Here is a 24,205-nt window from a genome sequence, read left to right on the forward strand (position 1 = left end):
TTATTACATATTTCCGTATACACACTAATAAGGTTAATAATGATTAGGAATGCTTATTCCTACAATTCACATCATTTTTAAGAACTCAGGGGACAGTGGCTTGTTCAAAGCCTACTCATGGTGGTAGAACAAAAGAGTTGGAATCTGCATCCAGTGCATTATTCTTCAGTCCATCCTATTCAAGGTCTTAGGGTCTTTTAAATTCTGTGCTGGTTTATTTATGATGTGTTTTTTTTCCCCCATCAATGCTGTGACAAAAATATAAACTTAATTTTAGTTTATTTACTCAGCCTATTTTATTTAAAATAGGAACTGTGAAATAAAATCATTCTAAAAGCAGTTGTGCTTTTAGGTTTTTTAAAAAATTAATTAATTAATTAATTAACTATTTAAACATCTTTATTGGAATATAATTGCTTTACAATGGTGTGTTAGTTTCTGCTTTATAACAAAGTGAATCAGCTATACATATACATATATCCCCATATCTCCTCCCTCTTGCGTCTCCCTCCCACCCTCCCTATCCCACCCCTCTAGGTGGTCACAAAGCACCGAGCTGATCTCTCTGTGCTATGCAGCTGCTTCCCACTAGCTATCTATTTTACAACTGGTGGTGTATATATGTCCATGTCACTCTCTCACTTCATCCCAGCTTACTCTTCCCGCTCCCCGTGTCCTCAAGTCCATTCTCTATGTCTGCATCTTTATTCCTGTCCTGCCCCTAGGTTCTTCAGAACCATTTTTTTTTTTTTTTTAGATTCCATATATATGTGTTAGCATACGGTATTTGTTTTCCTCTTTCTGACTTACTTCACTCTGTATGACAGACTCTAGGTCCAATAACTCAGTTTCGTTTCTTTTTATGGCTGAGTAATATTCCATTGTATATATGTGCCACATCTTCTTTATCCATTCATCTGTCGATGGACACTTAGGTTGCTTCCATGTCCTGGCTATTGCAAATAGTGCTGCAATGAACATTGTGGTACATGACTCTTTTTGAATTATGGTTTTGTCAGGGTATATGCCCAGTAGTGGGATTGCTGGGTCATATGGTAGTTCTATTTTTAGTTTTTTAAGGAACCTCCATACTGTTCTCCATAGTGGCTGTATCAATTTACATTCCCACCAACAGTGCAAGAGGGTTCCCTTTTCTCCACACCCTCTCCAGCATTTATTGTTTGTAGATTTTTTGATGGTGGCCATTCTTGTGCTTTTAATTTTATCTGAAAAGTAATTTGAGAGTATTACATTTTTTTCCCCAACTCTAGGTGAAGATGCTGCCTACTCCTTCTAAATTTCATTACATTTTCAATCTGCGAGATCTTTCCAGAATTTGGCAAGGAATGTTAACCATAAAAGCCGAGGAGTGTGATTCAATTCCTGTTCTCCTGTCACTTTTCAAACACGAGTGCAACAGAGTAATTGCAGACAGGTGTATATTACAGCGCTTGAGTTTAAATGTACTATATAAGTATATACTAATAAAAAAATTCCTGCATTATCTGCTCAAATAAGTAGAATAAAGGAGTATTATCTTAAATTGCTCTGGGGCTTGTGAAGCATGGATGTCATTTCCCACCTGCTGGTGGGAAAACGCTCTGCTAAGTTCCTTGAGTATTATTTCAACAGGACATTTTAAAAAATAACCGCATTATCAGAACGTTGATAACATTCAAAGGAAAATTTTGTTATGTATAGTTTCTAAAAAGTTTGAGGTCTGTCTAGTGAGAGCTCTGCTGCGTGGTGACATCTAGTACATAAGCTTAGTCATCTTTCTGAGCCTCTGTTCCCTCCTCTATAAAATACGGATGACAATGCTGGTCTTACAAAGCTGTAAAGGGCCTACCACAATGTCCCACGTAGGTGGTATCTGTCAGATGTTAGTCCCACTCCTTCCTGCCTTACCCCTCTGAAGTTATAAGTCTGAAAAGGACCTTCATACACTGTGTGCCCACAAACCTAGAAAGAAGATGCTCACCCACTACTGACTGTCAATTCTATGCTTCTATTGCAAGTTTTAGGGACCCTGAACCTCACCCACGGGACTCATCTATATTGTTAAAGAAAAAAGTTATTTGTGATACTTGTTGAAACAGTAAGACTCTCATAATTTATTCAAGACTATCGTGATAGGTATAGGGCCTATACAGTGAGGTTTTGCAGTAGGGGTGAGAAATTGGGCTCAACTCCAAATACAACAAGGAAAAAGTGGGAATTTATAACTGAGGAACAGGATGGAGGAGTTTGTTGGATGCGAAAGTTCTAAGAGGAAATAAGGGGGGTCTGGGAGGATTCTGGCTAAACAGATTTAACAGGATTCTTGCTAAAATTAGATGGTGCAAAGAAGGACATGGAAGTCCAAAATTGGGGCTTAATAGGGAAGAGGATTCAGAGGAGCCTAAGTTTGGCCAAGGAGAGACTCTGTCAGTATTTTCTATAAGTGATACTATCAATGTTATAGCTCTCTTGGTTGGGGTTACATCTGCCTCTGGTCAGAAGGCAGAACATATTGTTTCCCTGTTCTGAGGTAATGGAGATACAGGATGGGGGCTGAGAGGAGGTGGAGAGGGGTTGAAACAATGTTCAGTTAGAAAAGATGCCTTCCTATTTTGCATTTTTACTCCTGTATTTTTGTTTCAGATTTATAACTCCTGATGATGAGCAGTGGTTTAATGCACATCTTATTCGTGCAGTTGAAGAAAATGTTAGCCCAGATGTGGGATCATATATTCTTCCTGAACCATACTTCGTAGATTTTCTCTGTGAGATTCCTGAACCAACTGGAGATGAACCTGAAGACACTGTGTTTGAAGTGCCCAAAATCTATGAATTGGTATTTATTTTCAGCTTTTTGGATCATTCACCTAACCAGATATTTGCCATAACTTGTACGATAGTTATATGTTATGATTCGTGTTATCATACACCAAGTAAAATATTAATTTCAATGAAATTTAACAGCAATCCCATTAAAGTCAGATATAAGACAAGTACGCATACAATTATCACAGTTATTTAATATTGCTTTGAAAGTTCTAGGCAGTGCAACAAAAATGACAAAAAAGAAAATAGATGTAATTATCATATAGGAAAAAACAAAAATATCCTTATTTGCAGATGATATGATTATCTCTTAATATAATCCAAGAGAATTTAAAATCTGTTTCAACTACTAAGAGTTCAGCTAGATGACCAAGTATGATATAAATATAAAACTGCGTAACTATCGTCTATATCAGAGGTTGGCAAATCACAGCCAGTGGTCCAAATCCAGCCTACCGCTGGTTTTTTGTTAGATTCATGAGCTAAGAAGGGTTTTTATATTTTTAAATGGGTAGAAAAAATCAAAAGAATAATAATATTGTGTAAGATGAAAAGAATAATAATAATTAAAAAGATAAAAGAATAAAATAAAAAAAGAATAAAAAGAAGAATAAAAGAATAATAATATTGTGTGACATGAAAATTATATATAATATAAATTATATTATAATTAGCCCTTTACAGAAAAAGGCTGCCATCTCTTGCCAAACAATCTCAAGACAGGAGATACAACATAAAAGTATTTCATTCAACAGCAACAAATATATAAAATATCTAGGAATAAATGTGATAAGACTTTACTTGGTTAAATGGCAACACATTGTTTTCCCTAAATTAACGTATAGGTTTAATGAAGCTTGAAACAAGACTCCAAAGAGATTTTTTTAAACAGGGTCACATAACACAGTAATTCTGAAGTGCATGTAGGTCAAAGAATTAAATGGAGAGAAACAATTTACAAAACAAATACGTGAATATTGACTTCAGAATAATTTGACTACATAAACAATGTAAAAGTTCTATCCATTTTTAAAGCTCCATAAGCAATATTAAGAAGCAAATAAAAACTGAGAAATATATTTGTTATATTACAACCTTAATTACCACAGATAGGAGTTAGTGCTAGGGTTCTTTTTTAATTTTAATTTTTTTAAAATTAATTAATTAATTAATTTATAACATTTTTATTGGAGTATAATTGCTTTGCAATGTTGTGTTAGTTTCTGCCGTATAATAAGGCGGATCAGCTATATGTATACATATATCCCTATATCCCTCCCTCTTGCGCCTCCCTCCACCCTCCCTATTCCACCCCTCCAGGTGGTCACAAAGCACCAGCTGATCTGCCTGTGCTATGCAGCTGCTTCCCACTAGCTATCTACTTTACATTTGGTAGTGTGTATATGTCAATGCTACTCTCTCACTTTGTCTCAGCTTACCCTTCCCCCTCCACGTGTCCTCAAGTCCATTCTCTACATCTGCATATTTATTCCTGTCCTGCCCCTAGGTTCATCAGAACCATTTTTTTTTTTTTTAGATTCCATATATATGTGTTAACATACTACTGTTTTTCTCTTTCTGATTTACTTCACTCTGTATGACAGACTCTAGGTCCATCCACCTCACTACAAATAACTCAGTTTCATTTCTTTTCATGGCTGAGTAATATTCCATTGTATATAAGTGCCACATCTTCTTTATCCATTCATCTGTCGATGGACACTTAGGTTGCTTCCATGTCCTGGCTATTGTAAATAGTGCTGCAATGAACATTGTGGTACATGACTCTTTTTGAATTATGGTTTTGTCAGGGTATATGCCCAGTAGTGGGATTGCTGGGTCGTATGGTAGTTCTATTTTTAGTTTTTTAAGGAACCTCCATACTGTTCTCCATAGTGGCTGTATCAATTTACATTCCCACCAACAGTGCAAGAGGGTTCCCTTTTCTCCACACCCTCTCCAGCATTTATTGCTTGTAGTTTTTTGATGATGGTCATTCTGACCGGTGTGAGATGATACCTCATTGTAGTTTTGATTTGCATTTCTCTAATGATTAATGATGTTGAGCATTCTTTTATGTGTCTGTTGGCCATCTGTATATCTTCTTTGGAGAAATGTCTATTTAGGTCTTCTGCCCATTTTTGGATTGGGTTGTTTGTTTTTTTGATATTGAGCTACATGAGCTGCTTGTATATTTTGGAGATTGATCCTTTGTCAGTTGCTTCATTTGCAAATATTTTCTCCCATTCTGAGGGTTGTCTTTTCATCTTGTTTATGGTTTCCTTTGCTGTGCAAAAGAGTTTCATTAGGTCCCATTTGTTTATTTTTGTTTTTATTTCCATTTCTCTAGGAGGTGGGTCAAAAAGAATCTTGCTGTGATTTATGTCATAGAGTGTTCTGCCTATGTTTTCCTCTAAGAGTTTTATAGTGTCTGGCCTTACATTTAGGTCTTTAACCCATTTTGAGTTTATTTTTGTGTATGGTGTTAGGAAGTGTTCTAATTTCATTCTTTCACATGTAGCTGTCCAGTTTTCCCAAGTGCTAGGGTTCTTGAAGGAAGAGGTCAGGAATGACTTCATACTGGAAACCAGCCAGTTAGGTATCAGATCTCTGAAAATGGAAATAACTAAAAGTCGACTACTCCATGACAAATTTTTGGAAATCTGTAAGGTTTAAAACATTTTTTTTTAGAATTACTTTTGAATGTCTTTACAATTGCTGCTTTCCTAAATTTTGCATCTTAAATATTATTTTTTTCTCTCTCCCCCCCACCCATAGGTACCATCCTTTGAATTTCTGTCTGAAAAACTCCAGTTTTACCAGAGACAGTTCAATGATATCATTAGAGGAACATCTCTTGATCTGGTGTTTTTTAAAGATGCAATGACTCATCTTATTAAGGTTCTAACTATTGACTGTTTACTGATATAAATAGATCATATAAAAGCTTGGTAAATTTCACAGATAAACTGTTTCAGAGAATAAATATATAGTATCGGGTAGTATATAGAAGAGAGTCTATAGGTTGAGTCAGTTCACTGTCTCACAAAACAAAGGCTTAATCAGAAACCGCTTATTTGAATCCGCCTACATGAAAGCAAATGTTTTTCAAGGGCAAACTGATGGGTTTTGTGTTCAGAGCTTTTGACTCGCTGAGTCAAAGAGTTTTACTTTCCTAGACAGTAACCTGGAGAACCCTATGAAAAAAATATTCCCTCCTCAAATTACATTTTGATGTGATGGGAATCCTGTTCCCCATGGAGGAAAAGTTGATGCTTTAAAAAATGTCAATTTCATGATTGGCTTACAGATTATGGGCAAACTGATGGGGAAAGGGGAAAGGTGGATGGGTGTATAGGACTGATAAAAAATAGAAACCAACTAGAGGCAGCACCAGAAAAGGAGCATGGCTTGATCCAAGTCTGAAGGGCTGCAGAAAGGAGTTGTTTATTTGTATAATTTGTAGATCAAAAAAGGAGTTTCTCCAGCAAAGTAGGATAGGGAGGTTTCATGAAGAGGAGGCAGTTAACTCTGTGTTTATTACAGAATCATCTTCTACAAAACTAGTGAATTTCCAGGTGCTCTAGGATTGTTTCACATTCATCTATTCAGCAAGTAATTATCGAGTACCCACTGTGGCTAGATCTTGGGGGCCTGGAACCCTGTTCTAGGTGTAAAACCACATAAGTGATTAACATATTTAAAATGTAATAGAATTGATACATACCAAGGTGTCTGCCATCTGTAAAACTTGAATTAAAAAAAATTCTGTGTACTAGTGATAATGAATTTAGTAATCTGTCTAGACTTTCTTCCTAATCAGTGACATTAATGTAAAAGGCAGCTTTTTAGCAATGTCTCCAATTGGCCTGCATAAGATTTGAGCCACAATTTGAGCCTTATCCTCCCTGAAGGAATCAACCATAGAAAAGCAACACAAGGCTAAAGTCTGTTTCCCTAAGTTTTTTTTCTACAAATATCTTCCTTCCCCATTTTAAGTAGAATTTTGGTACTTTAAAAAATTTTTCATTGGCAGAGATATGATAGAGGTAGTATTTGTTGTAGAGCTAGGTGTCTACATAAGTCAGTGTGTTAGACTGATGATAATAAGCAAACAATTCTAAACTTCTTTCTACAGATTGGGAAGAGCAGTTCCATTATCCACTGAGTCTGAAAATAATAAAATTACACACACACACACACACACACACACACACACACACACGGAAAATAGTTTTGAAATAGGAGATGGGAAAGCCAATTTGTTCTCTTTTTCATGATGTAAATATAGATGGGCAAGGAAAGAACTGGAATTGAATAAATCAATATGAAACCTTTTGCATTAAAGGAAAAAGTCTAATGTAGTCTAGAAGCATGTGGTCAAACCTTGGACCCATTTAGTGCAAGCAAATGTAAACAGTTGAATTCTATTTTCAAATATATACTATTTTGTTTCAAAACAGATTTCACGAATAATCCGAACATCATGTGGAAATGCATTGCTGGTGGGCGTCGGTGGTTCGGGAAAACAAAGTCTTTCAAGATTGGCTTCTTTTATAGCTGGGTATCAAATATTCCAGATAACATTAACCAGGTAAGATAAAATGAAACACGCCAGTATGTTTTTTTCTATGGTTAATTTCACTGGAGTAAAATGTTTACTTAAAAATTTACAATTCGGTGTATTTCTTTTTCAAGTAAACTTTGTATTTGAGTGTAACATACATAAAGAAATGTACACAAATCATGGGTGTCAAAAAGTAAGTACACCTATGTAGTTAGCTCACAGATAAAGAAATAAAACATCACTAGCACCCAGAAGTACCCCTCAGGGTCCTGTCCCAGTCACTACCCTCCCAACGGGAACAATATTCTGATTTCTAAGCCCATTGATCGATTTTGCCTATTTTTTAGCTTTATGTCAGTCAAATCATATGGGATTTACTCTTTTGTGTCCAGTTTCTGTTGCTTGCACTGTTTGTGAGATTCATCCATGATGCTGCATGTAGCACTAGTTTGTTCATTTTTATTGCTGTGGAACCTTCCATTTTACCACATATTACCACAATTTGTTTATCCATTATACTGTTGATAAACATTTGTGGGGTTTTCTTTTTGCAAATATAGCTGTTATGAATATTTTTGTACATATCTGAGTATACTCCTAGAGATAGAAGTGCTGGGTATAATAATGCAAGGGGGAGTGAGTGAGGAGACAAGACAGAGGAGGAAACCTGGAGTGGTTTCCAGAAACCCAGGAAGTAGAGAATTAGCCTGAAACTGTGGATTCAATCAAAGCATGAAAAGTGGCAACTAATGTTTCAAAACTTTTAGTGCATTGGATGGGGGCAGAAGCCACGTTGCATTAAGGAGGTGAAGAAGCAGAGATAATAAGTTTAGAAACTCCTCAAGAAGCTTAGCTATGAAAGAAAGAAGTGAGAGAGGCCAGGACCTAGAGAGGGGTGTGCTGTGACTGTGTCTATATATTGCAAAAGCAATTACCTAACAGTCAGTTTAATTTTTAAAAATGAGCAAAATGGCTGTGACTTAACTGACTGGTCAGTGAGAGGGTAACCCTAACAGCACCAGACCACACCACCTCTGAGGAAGGATGTGGGCTGTGTTGCTCTCGTAGGTGCAGCTACTTCTCAGCAAATTAACTTACCAGTTTCCCATTTCAATGAATTCTCCCCCTCGGGAATTATTTGACAGGACATATGGTCTCTTTTTGATGGCATTCCTTTTGCCAAGGTCTACAAGGTTTTTAACTAAAGTGCCACCCAGAAGGACTTATAAGGCACTCCTAGTTTAAAAATAGGCTATTTATTCATTTAAATGTACATATGCTACATCATGTCTAATGCCCACAAAAACCTTTGCAAATAGGTAATTATCTTCATTTTGCAGATGAGGAAACAAGCTGACAAACGTGAAGGAACTCTTCTAAACCTGCAGAGCAGGGATTTGAACCCTGGTCTTTCTGGTTTCAATGCCCATAATCTTTCCACTAGACCCTATGGCTTACACAAAACTCCCTATTACCTGCACTGTGAAACCTCCTTCAAATAAGGGTGTCTTTATAATCCCTTTCATCGATCTACCCACAGGGCTTTATATGCAACACTTAAGAAAATGTCTGCTTTATTTTTACACACCACATCGTTTCTGGTAACACATGCCTTTTGCAGGAAACAGAGTAAACAAAAAAAAACAAAAGACCAAGATCTTCTCTTTTCATAATCTGTAACCACATAATTGTAACACTTCTATTATTTATATCACATTGCATGATGCATCTTTTTCTGAAGGCTTTCTCTGAATCTAGTCATTTAGTAAGATGTGCAAATTACCACTTTATGTAATTCATCATTAATTTTATTTGTAATTTATCTTGATTTTCTCACCAGTCTAAGCTCACCGAAATTTCAGATTAGTTTTAAATATTATACATATATTCACTTGGGCAAAAAAGTCTGTTACTGAGGACTGTCCAATTGTAGAGAATAAAAGTTCATTTCCCTGTTCCCAGTTATTGTTCCTGAGCCACTTCTGGTAAATTCCCCATTTCTCACTTCTCAAACTAAATAAAACCTGTTTATGTAGAGTGGTAACATATAGCTATTTAGCTCTGTGTTTTCTAGCAGGCACTGTTACTTAGTATCTATTGGAGCAGGTGCAGATTATGCTCTAATTATCATGGATTATATTGTGTTTTGAAATAAATTATGATTTTATATATATATATTTTTTTAATTTAAAACTTCCTGCCACTTCTCTTTTTAGGTCTTATAATGTGAGTAACCTAACAGAGGATTTAAAAACTTTGTACAAAGTTGCTGGTGCTGATGGCAAAGGCATCACTTTTATCTTTACTGACAATGAAATAAAAGATGAGGCATTTCTAGAATATCTCAACAACCTGCTATCTTCAGGGGAGGTATGTCTCAAAAGTAGAGAAAGAGCTTGTATTTTAAAAATGTAAATCCGAATAGAAAAAGCAGCAACCCTTCAGAAGTGAGGCCATTTAGCACACATTTTTCATTTTAGAAATGATTAACGTATAAGGTTCAATAGATTTTTTTTTTAAACATCTTTATTGAAGTATAATTGCCTTACAATGGTGTGTTAGCTTCTGCTTTATAACAAAGTGAATCAGTTATACATATACAATATGTTCCCATTTCTCTTCCCTCTTGCATCTCCCTCCCTCCCACCCTCCCCATCCCACCCCTCTAGGTGGTCACAAAGCACCGAGCTGATCTCCCTGTGCTATGCGGCTGCTTCCCACTAGCTATCTATTTTACATTTGGTAGTGTATATATGTCCATGACACTCTCTTACCCTGTCACATCTCACCCCACCCCCTCCCCATATCCTCAAGTCCATTCTCTAGTAGGTCTGTGTCTTTATTCCCGTCTTGCCACTAGGATCTTCATGGCCTTTTTTTTTTTTTTCCTTAGATTCCGTATATATGTGTTAGCATACCAATAGATTTTTTGAAATTTCTCTGAAATTAATGCTGTTCATCTCCAGATATTTTATATGCTTTCTTCCATTTTAAATATGGTTCCTTATTTGTCGCTTCAATCTTCAGTTTGATCCTATAATTTATTTTAGGAGAAGCAAAGTTATCTATCTATCTACCTAATAATCAGGAGTATAGAATGGTTGAAAGAGTTCCACTAACTGTAAGTAAGTAGATGGTTGTGTCACCACTGCTGACACCACTTGTATCAGCACTTCTGTGACCACCCACATGCTGGTACTTCATTAGTAGTATGCGCAGGACTCAGCATAGTTGGACTTATGGCTAAGATTTATTACAGCAACACAGTAAGGATTCACAGCTGGATCAGTAAAGAAAAAGACACATCGGGGGAGTCTGGGGAAATCCATGTGCATGCTTACTATGTTCTCACTAAAGGGTCCATACAGAATGTGTTTTCTGTCCACATGAAGTGAAGTGCAGAGACACATGTGCTGTTTCTGTTTTGGGAAGCCCATATGAGACTCTGAATTCAAGGTCTTCTTGGGAGGCGGCTGTGTAGTCATTCTCTGCCTAGCCACAACTGCCAAAATTCCAGACTCCCAGAAGGAAAGCAGATGTTCACCATCTATCCCAATGTTTGTATAAATAGTCTAGGTACAGTGGAACAACCTTATCAATTAGTAATGGAGGAGACATTCCAAAAACCCAGTTCCCAGATGCCAGGCAAGGGCCAGCCCTGCAAGCACACCCTTCTCAAGATCAGACCTGCCGTGTGAACTCTCTTCCTTTCACAGTGGTGTGTATTGATGCTTACTGGTGCATGATCTAGTTAACTACTTTGGAACCAGAGTTGAGACTGACTGTGAGTCAGAACAGAGGGCATCACTGGACATTTAAAGAGATGATTGGAATGGTAGAGGAGATGGCTTTTTGGTAATAGCTGTTTGAGCCAAAGGAAACATAATTTGCTCCTGATTGAGCTGCTGAATAAAAAGTTGCACTCTTGTAATCGCTGACAAACTAGGGATTTGACTGTGGAGATGCAGGAAAAAATATGAAAAGAGGTGACATGTGAGGGTAGGGGAGCAGAAGGACCAGACTTCGGCAGTGCATTGGCTGTTGGGAACTCTTAAAGTACTGAACACTCTCTTGTCTATTCCTCAAAGATCTCCAGTTTGTTTGCACGAGATGAAATGGATGAAATCACCCAAGGGCTGATATCAGTGATGAAGAGGGAGCTACCTCGCCATCCTCCCACCTTTGATAATCTGTATGAATACTTCATTTCAAGATCAAGGAAGAACTTGCATGTTGTTCTCTGCTTTTCTCCAGTGAGTTTTTATTTTATTTATTTCTATGTAGGAGGAGTTACTTCTTTGAATGTACTTAGTTCTTTGAATGTACTTTCTCTGATGAGATTTGTCAGAACTGAACACTTGTTACATTGAATTAAAATCAACTCTTTACTAACACCAATCTTCACTGACCAAAATCTCATGCCAAAGTGTGAAAATTTAAAATATTCATCTTATCAGTGATTATTGCCTAACCTAGAACTTTCATTACCTAGAGACAGAGATTATTTGATTTGTAAGGGATTTGGTGATGTAGTCTTGTTCAGCTCTACCTCCAATATAGACATACCATCTAGAATGTCCCTGACGTAGGATTGAATGTCTCTGTCTCACTGTGCTGTCCAGTATAGTAACCATTAGCCATGTCTATCCATTTAAATTGTGCTCAGTTAAAATAAATTAAAAATAAAAATCCAATTTCTCAGTCCCACCAGCTGCATTTCAAGTGCTCAGTAGCTACCTGTGGCTAGTGGCTACCATACTGGAAAGCACACATGTAGAACATTTCCATCATCACAGAAAGTTCTATTGGGCAGCTCTGCTTTTGGGGGGAAGGGAAGGTATCTCACTAACTTATGGGGCAACTTGCTTAATTTTTAGATAGTCTGATAGCCAGAAAGTTCTTCTTTACAAACAGTGGAATTTTGTCTTTGTCTTTTCCCCTGTGATTCTTCTTCTTTTTTTTTTTTTTTTTATTCATTTATTTACTTATTTTTGGCTGCATTGGGTCTTTGTTGCTACTGTGCCTGGGCTTTCTCTAGTTGTGGCGAGCGGGGGCTACTCTTCGTTGTGGTGCGCAGGCTTCTCATTGCGGTGGCTTCTCTTGTTGTGCAGTGCGGGCTCTAGGCGCCCGGGCTTCGGTAGCTGTGGCATGTGGGCTCAGTTGTGGCTCGCGGGCTCTAGAGTGCAGGCTCAGTAGTTGTGGCACATGGGCTTAGTTGCTCCGTGGCATGTGGATCTTCCCGGACCAGGGCTCAAACCCATGTCCCCTGCGTTGGCAGGTGGATTCTTAACCAAGGAAGTCCCTTCCCTGTGATTTTATTTGTCCTGTAAAATGAACCCGATCCCTCTCCCACATACAGCTCTTCAGATATTTGGAGAAAGTTTTTGCAGACTCCCTAAGTCGTTTCCTTTTTAGACCAAACACCTCCCGTTCCTTCTGCTGTTCTCATGTGCCCTAGTGTCCAGGCCTTTCATGGTCTGGAAATATTACTTCCTTTCATCTGGACACTTAATTTACATATTAATGCAGCCCAAGAAGGTTCGTGGAAAAAAATTTGTGGTGTCATATACTATTGGCTCAGAATATATAAATGTCCCTCTGGCTGACTTACAATCCTTTCGTGTTTCTAATGCTTTTTGACTTTTCTGTCGATAGGTTGGTGAGAAGTTCCGTGCCCGCTCTTTGAAATTTCCTGGCTTGATATCAGGCTGCACCATGGACTGGTTCAGTCGCTGGCCGAAGGAGGCTCTGGTTGCGGTGTCCTCCTATTTCATTTCAGGCTATAGTATCGTCTGCTCTAGTGACACCAAAAGACAAGTTGTAGAAACAATGGGCCTCTTTCACGACATGGTTTCAGAGAGCTGTGAAAGTTACTTCCAAAGGTAAGTGACATTACATAAGCACGATAACTACAGAAACACAAAGTTCACTCCAAAGAGGAATTAAATGTAAGAGACTCGTCATAGTGATTGAGCACAAAATCCCAGCTGCACTTAGATATTTTTCCTTGCTTTGATGGTCTAGTGATTATGTATAGAAACGATGATAAGTAAGTGAGATTTAAAAATTAACTAGTATCTCTTTCCCTCCAGACCGCAAAGTAACAGACGCTTAATGAATCATTTTATTTCATTTGCTTAATTTAATTTTTTTTGGAAATGACTGAAAATAATTCATTATAAACTGTTTAAAATTAGTTTCTTATTCAAGTGCATTATTTATTTTGATTAAAGAAGTCCACTCTTCTAAAGTTTCATTATTGCCTTATGCTAAGGGAACATTTAGGTTTTGTGTTTGCATCATTTAATCTTATCCATGTTTTCATGCGAAATAATTACGAAGCTAAATTTTAATTGACTGCAGAAGAGTCCAGTCCCTAAAAGCAGAAATGGTGTTCATGATGTGAAAGCTGGTGTTGGCAGTTTAAGAATATAGCATTTTTTCCCAAAGTGTGATAGTCACTGTGTACTATTGCTCTGAATAAAGATGGGCCACTCTGGGTCTCTAGAACAGTGGGCTTCTTCCTTAGGGTTAATGCACAGGCTTTAGGGAGTGCAGAACCTCCAAGAAAGACTAGGCCTATTTTTCTGCATAGAGAGTCTGGGTAACACTTTAATTGATTTTCCAGGGGGGCGGGGGTTCCTATCTCACAAGTTTGTTTATCCTGTATCGTTTTCTTTATTTAAATCCATACTTGGACCATCCTCTTAAATAATTCTAGATAATCTCCCAGATTCTCTTGGTAAATCCGTGTGTATTAATCCTCTCCGTTGGGAAAATTTTCTTTCTACTTAACTTGAACTCCACCCCTACTACCATCAACTGTGGAGCTACAAAAACCTACATCTTTATTTTTTTAAATTTCAGTGTATTTTCCAAGGTTTTCATATCCTCTTAGGTTGTAGAAGTTTATTCTGAAAGCAATATTTATATAATGCTTTAAAAATAGTCATATATATGCCAAAGTCCTTAAAAAATTTTTTAATGTTAAAAATCTTCAGAACTCCAAAAGTGAAATTTTAATATAAAATAAATTTAATTTAACATAAAAATATAATTTTATAGTATGTGAAGATCTCTTCTTTGACTTGAGTTTCTCCTGTATAAAATTATTCCTTTTATTTATTTCTATTGTTAAATGTAATTATTATACTAAAGCCCATAGTGAGTTGAATGTTTGAATCGAGTGTGCCTGATTTCAAGGACTATCCAGCGATTTAGGGGAGAGATTGGTTCTCACCTTTGTAAGCCTACTCAGCTGGGTTTCTAGCAGAGAAGAGGTGTGTAGCAAATACCAGGTGAATGAAAACACATCTCAGCACAAGTTCATTTCAACCACTTATCCCTAATATTTGTATAGAATTTTAAAGTTTACAAAGTGTGTTTACATAGGTTGTTTTATTTTTTGATTTTCACAAAATTCTGGGAGGTGTAGGGCAGTGATTCTTTTCTCAGTTCTCCAGATGAGGAAACAGAAGCCCAGAATGGGCATAAGGTCAAGTCAAAACATCAGTTAGAGATTTAGTGTTCTTTCCGCCTCACCTCTAGGTTTCCATTCACAATTCCTGCCCTCTTGCTAGTGAATCACTCTCCAGAATTACACTGATTTCACAGTGAGAAGAGCCTCTCTATTGACATTTTAGGAGAGTATGTCAGAATGATAGAGGTGAAGATCTTTTTTCTTTTCTACTTTCAGATATCGCCGAAGAGCACACGTGACTCCCAAGTCTTACCTCTCATTTATAAATGGTTATAAAAACATTTATGCTGAAAAGGTGAAATATATTAATGAGCAAGCTGAACGTATGAATATTGGTAAGTGGAACAGAATCTTATCTTTTAGGGCTTGTCTGATAGGGATCCCAATATTTTGTTTGGTGGATATTGTTGTATTTGAAAACAAAATATTAATTTTCTTGTTAGTAATAGATTATTTTGAGGGATACCCTTATGGGTCTTTTGACCTGTCAAGAAACTCCGGGCAGAAAAAATCTAAACAGAGGTGGGCTGTTTTGTTTTTTTTTTTAATGGATGTTAACTAAATTTATTGAGGTGATCATTTTGCAATACATACATATATCAAATCATTATGATGTCCACCTTAAACTAATATAATATTACATGATAATTAAAAAAAAAGAATCTACACTCAGCCATAAACAAGAACAAAATAATGCCTTTTGCAGCAACATGGATGGACCTAGAGACTATCATACAAAGCGAAGCAAGTCAGACAGAGAAAGAAAAATATCATATAATATCACTTACATGTGGAATCTAAAAAATGATACAAATGAACCTATTTACAAAACAGAAACAGACTCACAGATTTAGAAAACAAACCTATGGTCACCAAAGGGGAAAGAGATGGAGGGGAGGGATAAATTAGGAGGTTGGGATTAACATATACACACTACTAGATATAAAATAATCAACAAGGACCTACTGTATATAGCACAGGGCACTCTACTCAATACTCTGTAATAACCTTTTTGGGAAAAGAATCTGCAAAAGAATAGATATATGTATATGTATAACTAAATCACTTTGCTGTACTACTGAAACTAGCACAACATTGTAAATCAACTATACTCCAATATAAAATAAAAATTAAAAAAAAAAAGAATCTGTTCTGTTCGTATATACCATGTATGTGACCACTGTGTACACACATATACAAATGACACTGACTGTAAAGTAGTAAAACTAATTTCACCAGCTATAAGGGAAGACAGTTCTCTATATTATAGTTAACACATTTTGTTTATGGCTGTGATAGAGGTGGGCTGTTTTTCTTCCAGAACCATTTTATTCAACTCCTTCAACTTTGGGTCCACCCTGTTGGTCAGCGAGTCACCACAGTCGCTGAGTTGCTGCTTGCAGATGGGGAAAAGCCAGCTCTTGGGAACACCACAATTTCAGTTTTTGGTTTCATTACAATTTCTCTCAATTTGTGTAAACTTTGCCGTGTTAATGCTTCTCAAATTTCTAACAAAGAAAAAGACAAAACAGAAACAAAAATGAACAAATAAAACCAAAAAGAGAGTTTACGTGAGCAATGATTTTATGAGTGTCTAGTATATGTAACATAAGCAGGAAAAGTGTAAATGGGGACCGATTTTATGTCCAGAAAGCATTTGGCCCAAATAATCCAAAACACCTTAGTGCTGTCTTTTCACGTCTACACAGAACGTGGTCACAAAGCATAAATGTCTGTGAAGTTATGGTGATAAGAACCCTATGAGAGAAACTTTCTGCTGTTGTCTTTCTAATGGCTCACCTTCTTGAAGCTTGTCTATATGATGCTCTAGACTCAGGGGTGTGCTGAAGCTACTTGGCACTGGCTCATGAGAACTGATGATTAAATTAGGAATTTTATGATCTGGTTGCTAACGCAGCCTTTATTAAAAATTAATTAACTTACAATTAAATTAATTATGTTAAAAGTGAGGGCAATAAATACTCAAAACTCATTACTTTTTAGTTATTTTTACTTTATTTTACTCTTATTAATGTTCTTGAAGAACATTATTATTTCTATTCTATCTGTGTGGTAGAAATATTATATAATGGTGTGTTACTGAGAACCTCTTGGTAGCTTGAAATCAGACATGGTGGGAGTATTTACAACACAGAAACTGGAAACCATACAAATAAGCGCCCTCACCCCAGACCCTGATGCTAAATGTTTACCAACACACCTCCATCTAGAGTCCAGTCGGAATGTGAGAATTTAGTTAACCAGTTATTTTTCACTAGAGCACTGAGATTCTCAGAGCCAGTTGCAGAAGTTTTAGCAGTTATTTTCATTTTTATAGCAGAGAACCACAAAAAACGTTAATATATTATCTGTCTCATTTGTCATGTCAGCTGCAATATGATTCAAAGGCAAAACAATGATAGTTACAAAGCCAAGGAAAGCATAAGTTTGTCAAATAAGTTCCCTGGCTAAATTCAGCTTACTCATTATAGTAATGTGACTTTCCCTTAAATGTAACTAGATGATATTCTTCAGTCAGAGCTATTTTCTTCATTTCCTGATGAAACTCTCAGAAATATGGTCAGTATTGTTGCTCCTAAAATATGTATATTTTTAAAGCATTTTGTCCATGATTATTTTGTGTTTGTTATAGTACAAATTATGGTGCCTTATAAGTAGTAAATATTGAATAAATGTTTGATGAGGGGATAGTCATATACTCAGTGTATATGTGTGTGTTTGTAAAGGTCTTGATAAGCTGATGGAGGCAAGTGAATCTGTTGCAAAACTCTCTCAGGATCTTGCAGTCAAGGAGAAGGAATTGGCAGTGGCATCTGTAAAAGCAGATGAAGTGAGTTGACACTTATTTTATCACTACTGTGAGGAATATTTTTCCATATTAAAAAAAAGCATTGTTTAAAAACGTTATTAAAAAGTAAACAGGGTATAAGCCTACAGACTATTTCTGGTAAGATAATGTTTACAAAGACCATTAGATTTTTTTTTTTTAATTTTTTTATTTTTGGCTGTGTTAGGTCTTTGTTTCTGTGCAAGGGCTTTCTCTAGTTGCGGCAAGCGGGGGCCACTCTTCATCGCGGTGCGCGGGCCTCTTCACTATCGCGGCCTCTCTTGTTGCGGAGCACACGCTCCAGACGTGTAGGCTCAGCAGTTGTGGCTCACGGGCCTAGTTGCTCCGCGGCATGTGGGATCCTCCCAGACCAGGGCTCGAACCCGTGTCCCCTGCATTGGCAGGCAGATTCTCAACCACTGAGCCACCAGGGAAGCCCATATATTTTTGTTTAACTTATACCAAGACATACCTAAATTTTATATCCTCTACTTGGTCTAAGACTATTTTTTTCTTCCCTGGTTCTGTCTGTCTCTCTTGCTTTCTGTCATCTGTTTAGGAAATTTCTGCTTGACTGCAAGTTATATTTGGTCTTCTCTTTAAGTTCCCTGCATGCTCTAGGTTTCTGGGATAACCCAAGTCCCATCTGAAGTTTGTGTCGAGGAAGGAAAAGGATAAAAAGAAGAGTTGGTTGAGTTTGTTTGTTTTTTTAAAGATACTCCTCCCAAGGTGATAGGGATATATGTGCGCTGCTCCTTTATCTACAACTCCTCCCCCCAGTCTCAGACCACTTTCAGCTTTCACTGAGAGTCAGTTAAGAATGGATACTTAAGTCTTGACCCTTAGCCAGTTACTGAAATGAGAGAGATAGCATAGGAGAGACATTTAGCATATGACATATGGTAGGCACTCAATAAATATTAGCTATTTTTTTTGTTATTACACGAGGCTTAATATGACTTCTGACCTTATTCTATTGCACTGACGTTAAATAGTTTTAAATTTCTAGAAATTACATAGAGTAGAAATATCAGTTTTCTGAAAGCTTAAAATATTTATTTATATAGTTCATGCCTGAGAGAAGCTTAGGAAATAGAAGACTGCAAGACTGCTCAAAGGAGTTACTTTAATACACCTTAAAATATAGACAACTTAGATGGGGAATAAATTTGCTCTTATTCTTGTTTTACATTATATTGAATAAATATTCTCTCACTACTCAAATCTGTAAATTGTGCTAGAAAGGTTTCCATTTACCCTCATATGTTTTCTCAATTTAACAGGTATTAGCAGAAGTCACAGTAAGTGCTCAGGCTTCAGCCAAAGTGAAAAATGAAGTGCAGGAAGTAAAAGACAAAGCCCAAAAAATAGTGGATGAAATTGATAGTGAAAAAGTAATAGCTGAGACCAAGCTTGAGGCGGCTAGACCTGCGCTGGAAGAAGCAGAAGCAGCCCTGAATGTGAGCAGTGCATTGTTACCTCTCCCAACACAAGTCCTAGCAGGCACCATGTTTTGTTACATGAAATTAACTGTGGAATTTTTGTAATCAGAAAACTGAATTGAATTCTTCATGTGATTTATAATTTCTGAGTCTTGAAACAAATGTTTCTGTTGATTACATATCCTAAGTTCTACCTTTTTTAAATCTTTACTTCCCATAACTTATTTTCATTCTCAAATCAGCTTTCCAAGAGAACCGAGGAATAGTGCTAGTGATTATTGGCTTAAACTGTAGCCTAAGAGATTCAGATTATTTAGAGAGCCTTCTCAGTTCCTTCAGCATCCCAACTAGCCTATGTCTTGCACCCTTTAACCTTTAAAAAAATCCCCTTGTGGTTCCCATTGCTCTTAGGATTAAAGTCCCGAGCTAGATATCCACAGCTGTGAGGCAAGAAGATCTCCATTTGCCTCTCATGACCACATGATAGATCATCTGGCTTAAAATTTACTTAACTCTATTGGGTCTCAATCAGGATTCTAATTCTGCATTGATCCTTGAAGGATCAATGTAAGCATTAAAAGTAATGAATAGTTTGCTGGGCACATAGGAAGTACTCAATAAATATTAGTGCTACTGCTGTGATAACCTGGCTCCTTGTCTACCCCTTCAATTTTATCTCTTGTCATTTTGTCCCTGCACACAGTATGATCCAGCCATACAGAAACAGCTACAGGCTTCTGCAGTAATCATGGTCTGTTACCTTTAAATGGGTCTCTCCCTCTGCCAGGAACGCTTTCTACTTTTCCTAACTTTCACTAACTAGTAAGAGTCAGTCTTCAAGACGAAACTCAGATCTCACCCCTTCCAGAAAGTTTTCAATTCTTCTGGACCTCCTTTGTTTTCCTGTCACTCCTATACTTCTATCATGGCAAATAATCATAGTTTAGGGTAATTGTGTTTTCTCTCTCTTTTCCTTGGAGGATTCTGAGGACAGGGCTGTTTTTGGTTTGCTTTTGTTTTATATGGGAGAATGCTTGTAGTTGTTAAATAAATGAATAGATAGGATCATCATTTAATAAAATCATGACAATGACCAGGACACATTCTCCACCCTCACTCCTTTTGTGGGTCCTATGATAACACACAAGAGACTAATCACTGGATCAAACAAGTCTTACGAGTTTTTTATTGATCATATGATGTCCCAGTCCTTCTTGACTTGAATGTCAGGTAATATCTTATTTCAAACCCAGCTCACAGATAGAACTTCCAAAAATATTTTTATGAACCATATGTTACAATAACTTTTCTTGTCTCCTTCGAATTCCTCTCCCTTCCATGGACAGGGCAGCCCTCAAAATGAAAGCTGAAGGTGAGGTTTCTGATATTCAGGGCCTTGCCCCTCTTCTGATATCCATATAATATAGATTCTGTGCTTTGAAGATGCAAATTATCTAAATGTTACACATTAATGATAGTTGTTGCTAACAGAGGTCTGGGGTTGTGGGCAATGAATGGTAGTGATATTCTAAAGCAATTCATTGAGGGCTACAGGGGAAAAAAATGAAAACAAAGAAACAGAAACCCCAATTTAAACAATGAAAGAGCCATTATCTTGGAATGCAAACCCTTGAGGAGATAATGTCAGGGATTGGGGAGAAAATATGTTTTAAAGTTTTCCACTTTAATTATTTAAAAATATGAGATTTCCACATGACTAGGAATACTACTTAACAAAAAATATTCTGATCCCTAACCCCAAATACAGACTATCAAGCCAAATGATATTGCCACAGTCAGGAAACTTGCAAAGCCCCCTCATCTTATTATGAGAATCATGGACTGTGTTCTGTTACTATTTCAAAAGAAAATTGACCCTGTCACTATGGATCCAGAAAAACCTTGCTGCAAGCCATCATGGGGAGAGTCATTAAAAGTAAGTAAAATCTATCTCTGTAAGTCCTATGAGGTGTACCAGGTGTCCACATCCCAGGACACTCAATATAGACCAGACACACTGGCAGACAATAATCAATCATTGTGTACTGAAGAGTTTATCTTAAACTGCATCTCCAAAAATGTAAGTGGGGAAAGATTTTAAAGCTGAATGCCCTCTTTTTATAAAATCTGTCCAGAACCTGTAGGTAGTATTGGCACAGTCTTGATGTCATCCCAACCCAGTCTCCAAAGGAGGGTTTGTGTGGTTGGTGGCATTGAGATGCACTCACTAGATGGGAAACTTACATTGTTTTTCTTCTTTACTCTTCACTATAGAAACGGGAAGACAACCTACAATTTACAGCTTTAGGTTGACTACTGCCATAGTCTTAATTTGTATGTTTAGAGCAAATCAATTATTACTTCTTTGAAAAAAAATTCAATTTAGAAGTACATACTAACTCAGGAAGAAAGTATACATTTTCTTCCAGAGCTTACAGGCTGTAATACTATTTTTCAGTTGATGAGTGCGACGGGATTCCTGTGGAGCCTTCAGCAGTTCCCCAAGGATACAATAAATGAAGAGACTGTTGAGTTACTACAGCCATATTTTAACATGGATGATTACACTTTTGAAAGTGCCAAAAAAGTCTGTGGGAATGTGGCTGGTCTGCTGTCTTGGACACTTGCTATGGCAACATTTTATGGTGTCAACAGAGAAGTGTTGCCTCTGAAGGTAAAAGTTTCCCTTCTTCTCCCAGTAAATCAATTCTTAATAAAATCATTCGTCGTTATTGCTGCCATTAATAGACAAAGCATAATGTAGTCTAATAAAGGTAGGTTTCTCCGTTACCAAATTTTTCTTTTTCTCTGTATGTCCTCTCACAAGTTCTCATTCTTTTTATATCTGTTACATGTTTCTTGGCCTTGCAGACAAGAAACCAAACTCAACTTGTTAACTTAAACTAGAAGTGAACTTATTGGGAATAATAATTGAGCTATCATGAAAGAAAACTGGCCATATCTTTAAAGTTTGGAGATTAGGTTTGGAGACTGAATTTGATTACGATATTCCAAACAAAATTTATGAAAATTAAGATCAACACCTAGAAATTTTAAATTTGGAAGACAGGAAGAGAACCTTATAGGCATCTAAGAAACAAAATTTAAAAGGTTGCTTACAAAAGAGGAGAGATCAGGATGTGCACAGACTTGCCACAACACTAAATCCTAGAAAATAATGGAAAACACATGCAGAGTACTGAGGAGGAAATTACTGGGGTCCAAGAATTCAGTCGCTGGCCAAGCTGCCCTTAATGGGAACAAAAGACAAAAAGACATTCTTAAGGATGCGATTTAAGTGTTGAGGGATAAACACACACTCTCTCTGTCTCTTTCACACACACACACACAAACACACACCCCATCTATACTGGGCCAGATTGTCCTTTATGTCTGAGAGAACAGAAATACATTCTCAGGAGTACAAAGGATTCATAAAATATATCACCCAGACACACACTACCCCCAATCCCCGCCCCCCAGCCTGTAACCCATAAAGCTAAAAGGGTTGAAAGTGGTTGCTCTTTCCACTTTGTTGAAAGTGGCATGGAAAGTGGTGAGCGGGCGGGCGGCAGAGGGTTACTGTTTTCTAACAAGCCTTATAGAAATGGCTGCCTCTTTAAATTCTGCACATAGGTAGCTTTGAGAAAATAAATTAAAGTTTTAACAAAGGGAAATGATGAGCAAATATAGCAAACACACCCAAACAAAAAGATACCAAGAGAGAAATGTTACTATAAATGTAGAATTCAAGAAAAAAAAGCACTTAGAAGAACAGCTATTTTTATTGATAAAAATTATGATCCACAGTGAGACTTAATTGTAGTAATGCTTTATGCGATAAATAAAATAGCATCAAGTTACATAAGGCAAAACCCATGAATAGTTTAAGTGGAGTTTTTTAACAAAAAAGAAAATCCTGTAATTTGATATTGTGGCATATGCTATCAATGCACAACAGGTCTGGTAGGCAGAGGGCCAGCTTTAGAAGGGCCCGTGCTTGGCTTAATGCTCTGCTATCACCCTCTTAATTTTTAAACAAGGGGGCCTGCATTTTCATTTTGCACTTTTATGTAGCCAGTCCTGAGTAGGCATAAATTAATAATTATATAGAGATTTTACACTATATTATTTTTAAGGTTGAATAGCTACATTGAACTTTCTTCATATGAACAAAGAATATCGAATTATTTCCAGTGTCCAAGAAACATTTACAAAAATTGATGATATTCAATTCTAGAAGAAGACTTTGATTCAATTCCCAAAAGCATAAATTTCTGAGACCTCATTCTCTGACCATAACAATAAAAATAAAATGCTTGTTTTTTTAAAAAAAGCTAGTCACTTCTATTTAGAAAATGATTACAAAAAGCTAGTTACCAAAGCTTTTGTGATGCAGCCAAAATGCTACCTTCTTAGCCTTTAAGTGAATCAAAGAAACTAAACACTCCAGTATATATATGTATATAATCACTTAAAAGCATAGACACACACACAGACAATTTAAGGAAAGTAGAAAGAGCTAATAAAAAAAACATTAAAAATTAGAAAAAAGTAGTAAAATTAAAGAATTGGTGCTTTGCAAAACATATATATATATGATATATGTAATGAATATAAAAGATAAATCCATATAATTACAGATTATAGATTTAAATAATTAAAAAGCAGAATTTAAAGTTATTTGTAAATATATTAGAAAATCTAAATGAACTTAAAATTTCCTGAGAAAAAGAGCTAATTTCTAAAAACCAAATATTGAGAAAGAAAATAAGAAAGTTACAAAGGAACTTCAATCCCAGAAGGCTCTAGGGCTATATTACTTTACTGATTAATTACTTTAAATTTATAAGAAACATAATTATCATGCTATAGGACTTAGAGAAAGAGGAAAAACTACTATTATAGTAATTTCACTTCAAAAAATCTTTACCAAGAAAACAATCCTAAATTTTACATACCCAATAGTATTCATCACAGCATTATTTATAATAGTTTAAAATGGGCAGAAGACTTCCCAGGTGGCGCAGTGGTTAAGAATC

The 24,205-nt window shown here is 36.5% G+C and overlaps 1 protein-coding gene across 1 annotated transcript in view; it reads left to right on the forward strand.

Moving 5' to 3' along the window:
- Nucleotides 1-24,205, forward strand: part of DNAH8 (dynein axonemal heavy chain 8) — a 329,846-nt gene that overhangs the window by 182,323 nt on the left and 123,318 nt on the right. Inside the window, exons 59-70 of the mRNA XM_082347906.1 lie at nucleotides 1,272-1,435; nucleotides 2,644-2,836; nucleotides 5,605-5,727; nucleotides 7,290-7,420; nucleotides 9,610-9,763; nucleotides 11,482-11,646; nucleotides 13,049-13,275; nucleotides 15,090-15,208; nucleotides 17,621-17,724; nucleotides 19,005-19,181; nucleotides 20,932-21,099; nucleotides 21,622-21,837. Of these exons, the coding sequence (XP_082204032.1) occupies nucleotides 1,272-1,435; nucleotides 2,644-2,836; nucleotides 5,605-5,727; nucleotides 7,290-7,420; nucleotides 9,610-9,763; nucleotides 11,482-11,646; nucleotides 13,049-13,275; nucleotides 15,090-15,208; nucleotides 17,621-17,724; nucleotides 19,005-19,181; nucleotides 20,932-21,099; nucleotides 21,622-21,837 (1,941 nt within the window). The remainder of the gene's footprint in view (nucleotides 1-1,271; nucleotides 1,436-2,643; nucleotides 2,837-5,604; nucleotides 5,728-7,289; nucleotides 7,421-9,609; nucleotides 9,764-11,481; nucleotides 11,647-13,048; nucleotides 13,276-15,089; nucleotides 15,209-17,620; nucleotides 17,725-19,004; nucleotides 19,182-20,931; nucleotides 21,100-21,621; nucleotides 21,838-24,205) is intronic.

Source organism: Balaenoptera borealis, assembly GCF_965194805.1.
Source record: "Balaenoptera borealis genome assembly, chromosome: 12".
Lineage (NCBI taxonomy): Eukaryota > Metazoa > Chordata > Mammalia > Artiodactyla > Balaenopteridae > Balaenoptera > Balaenoptera borealis.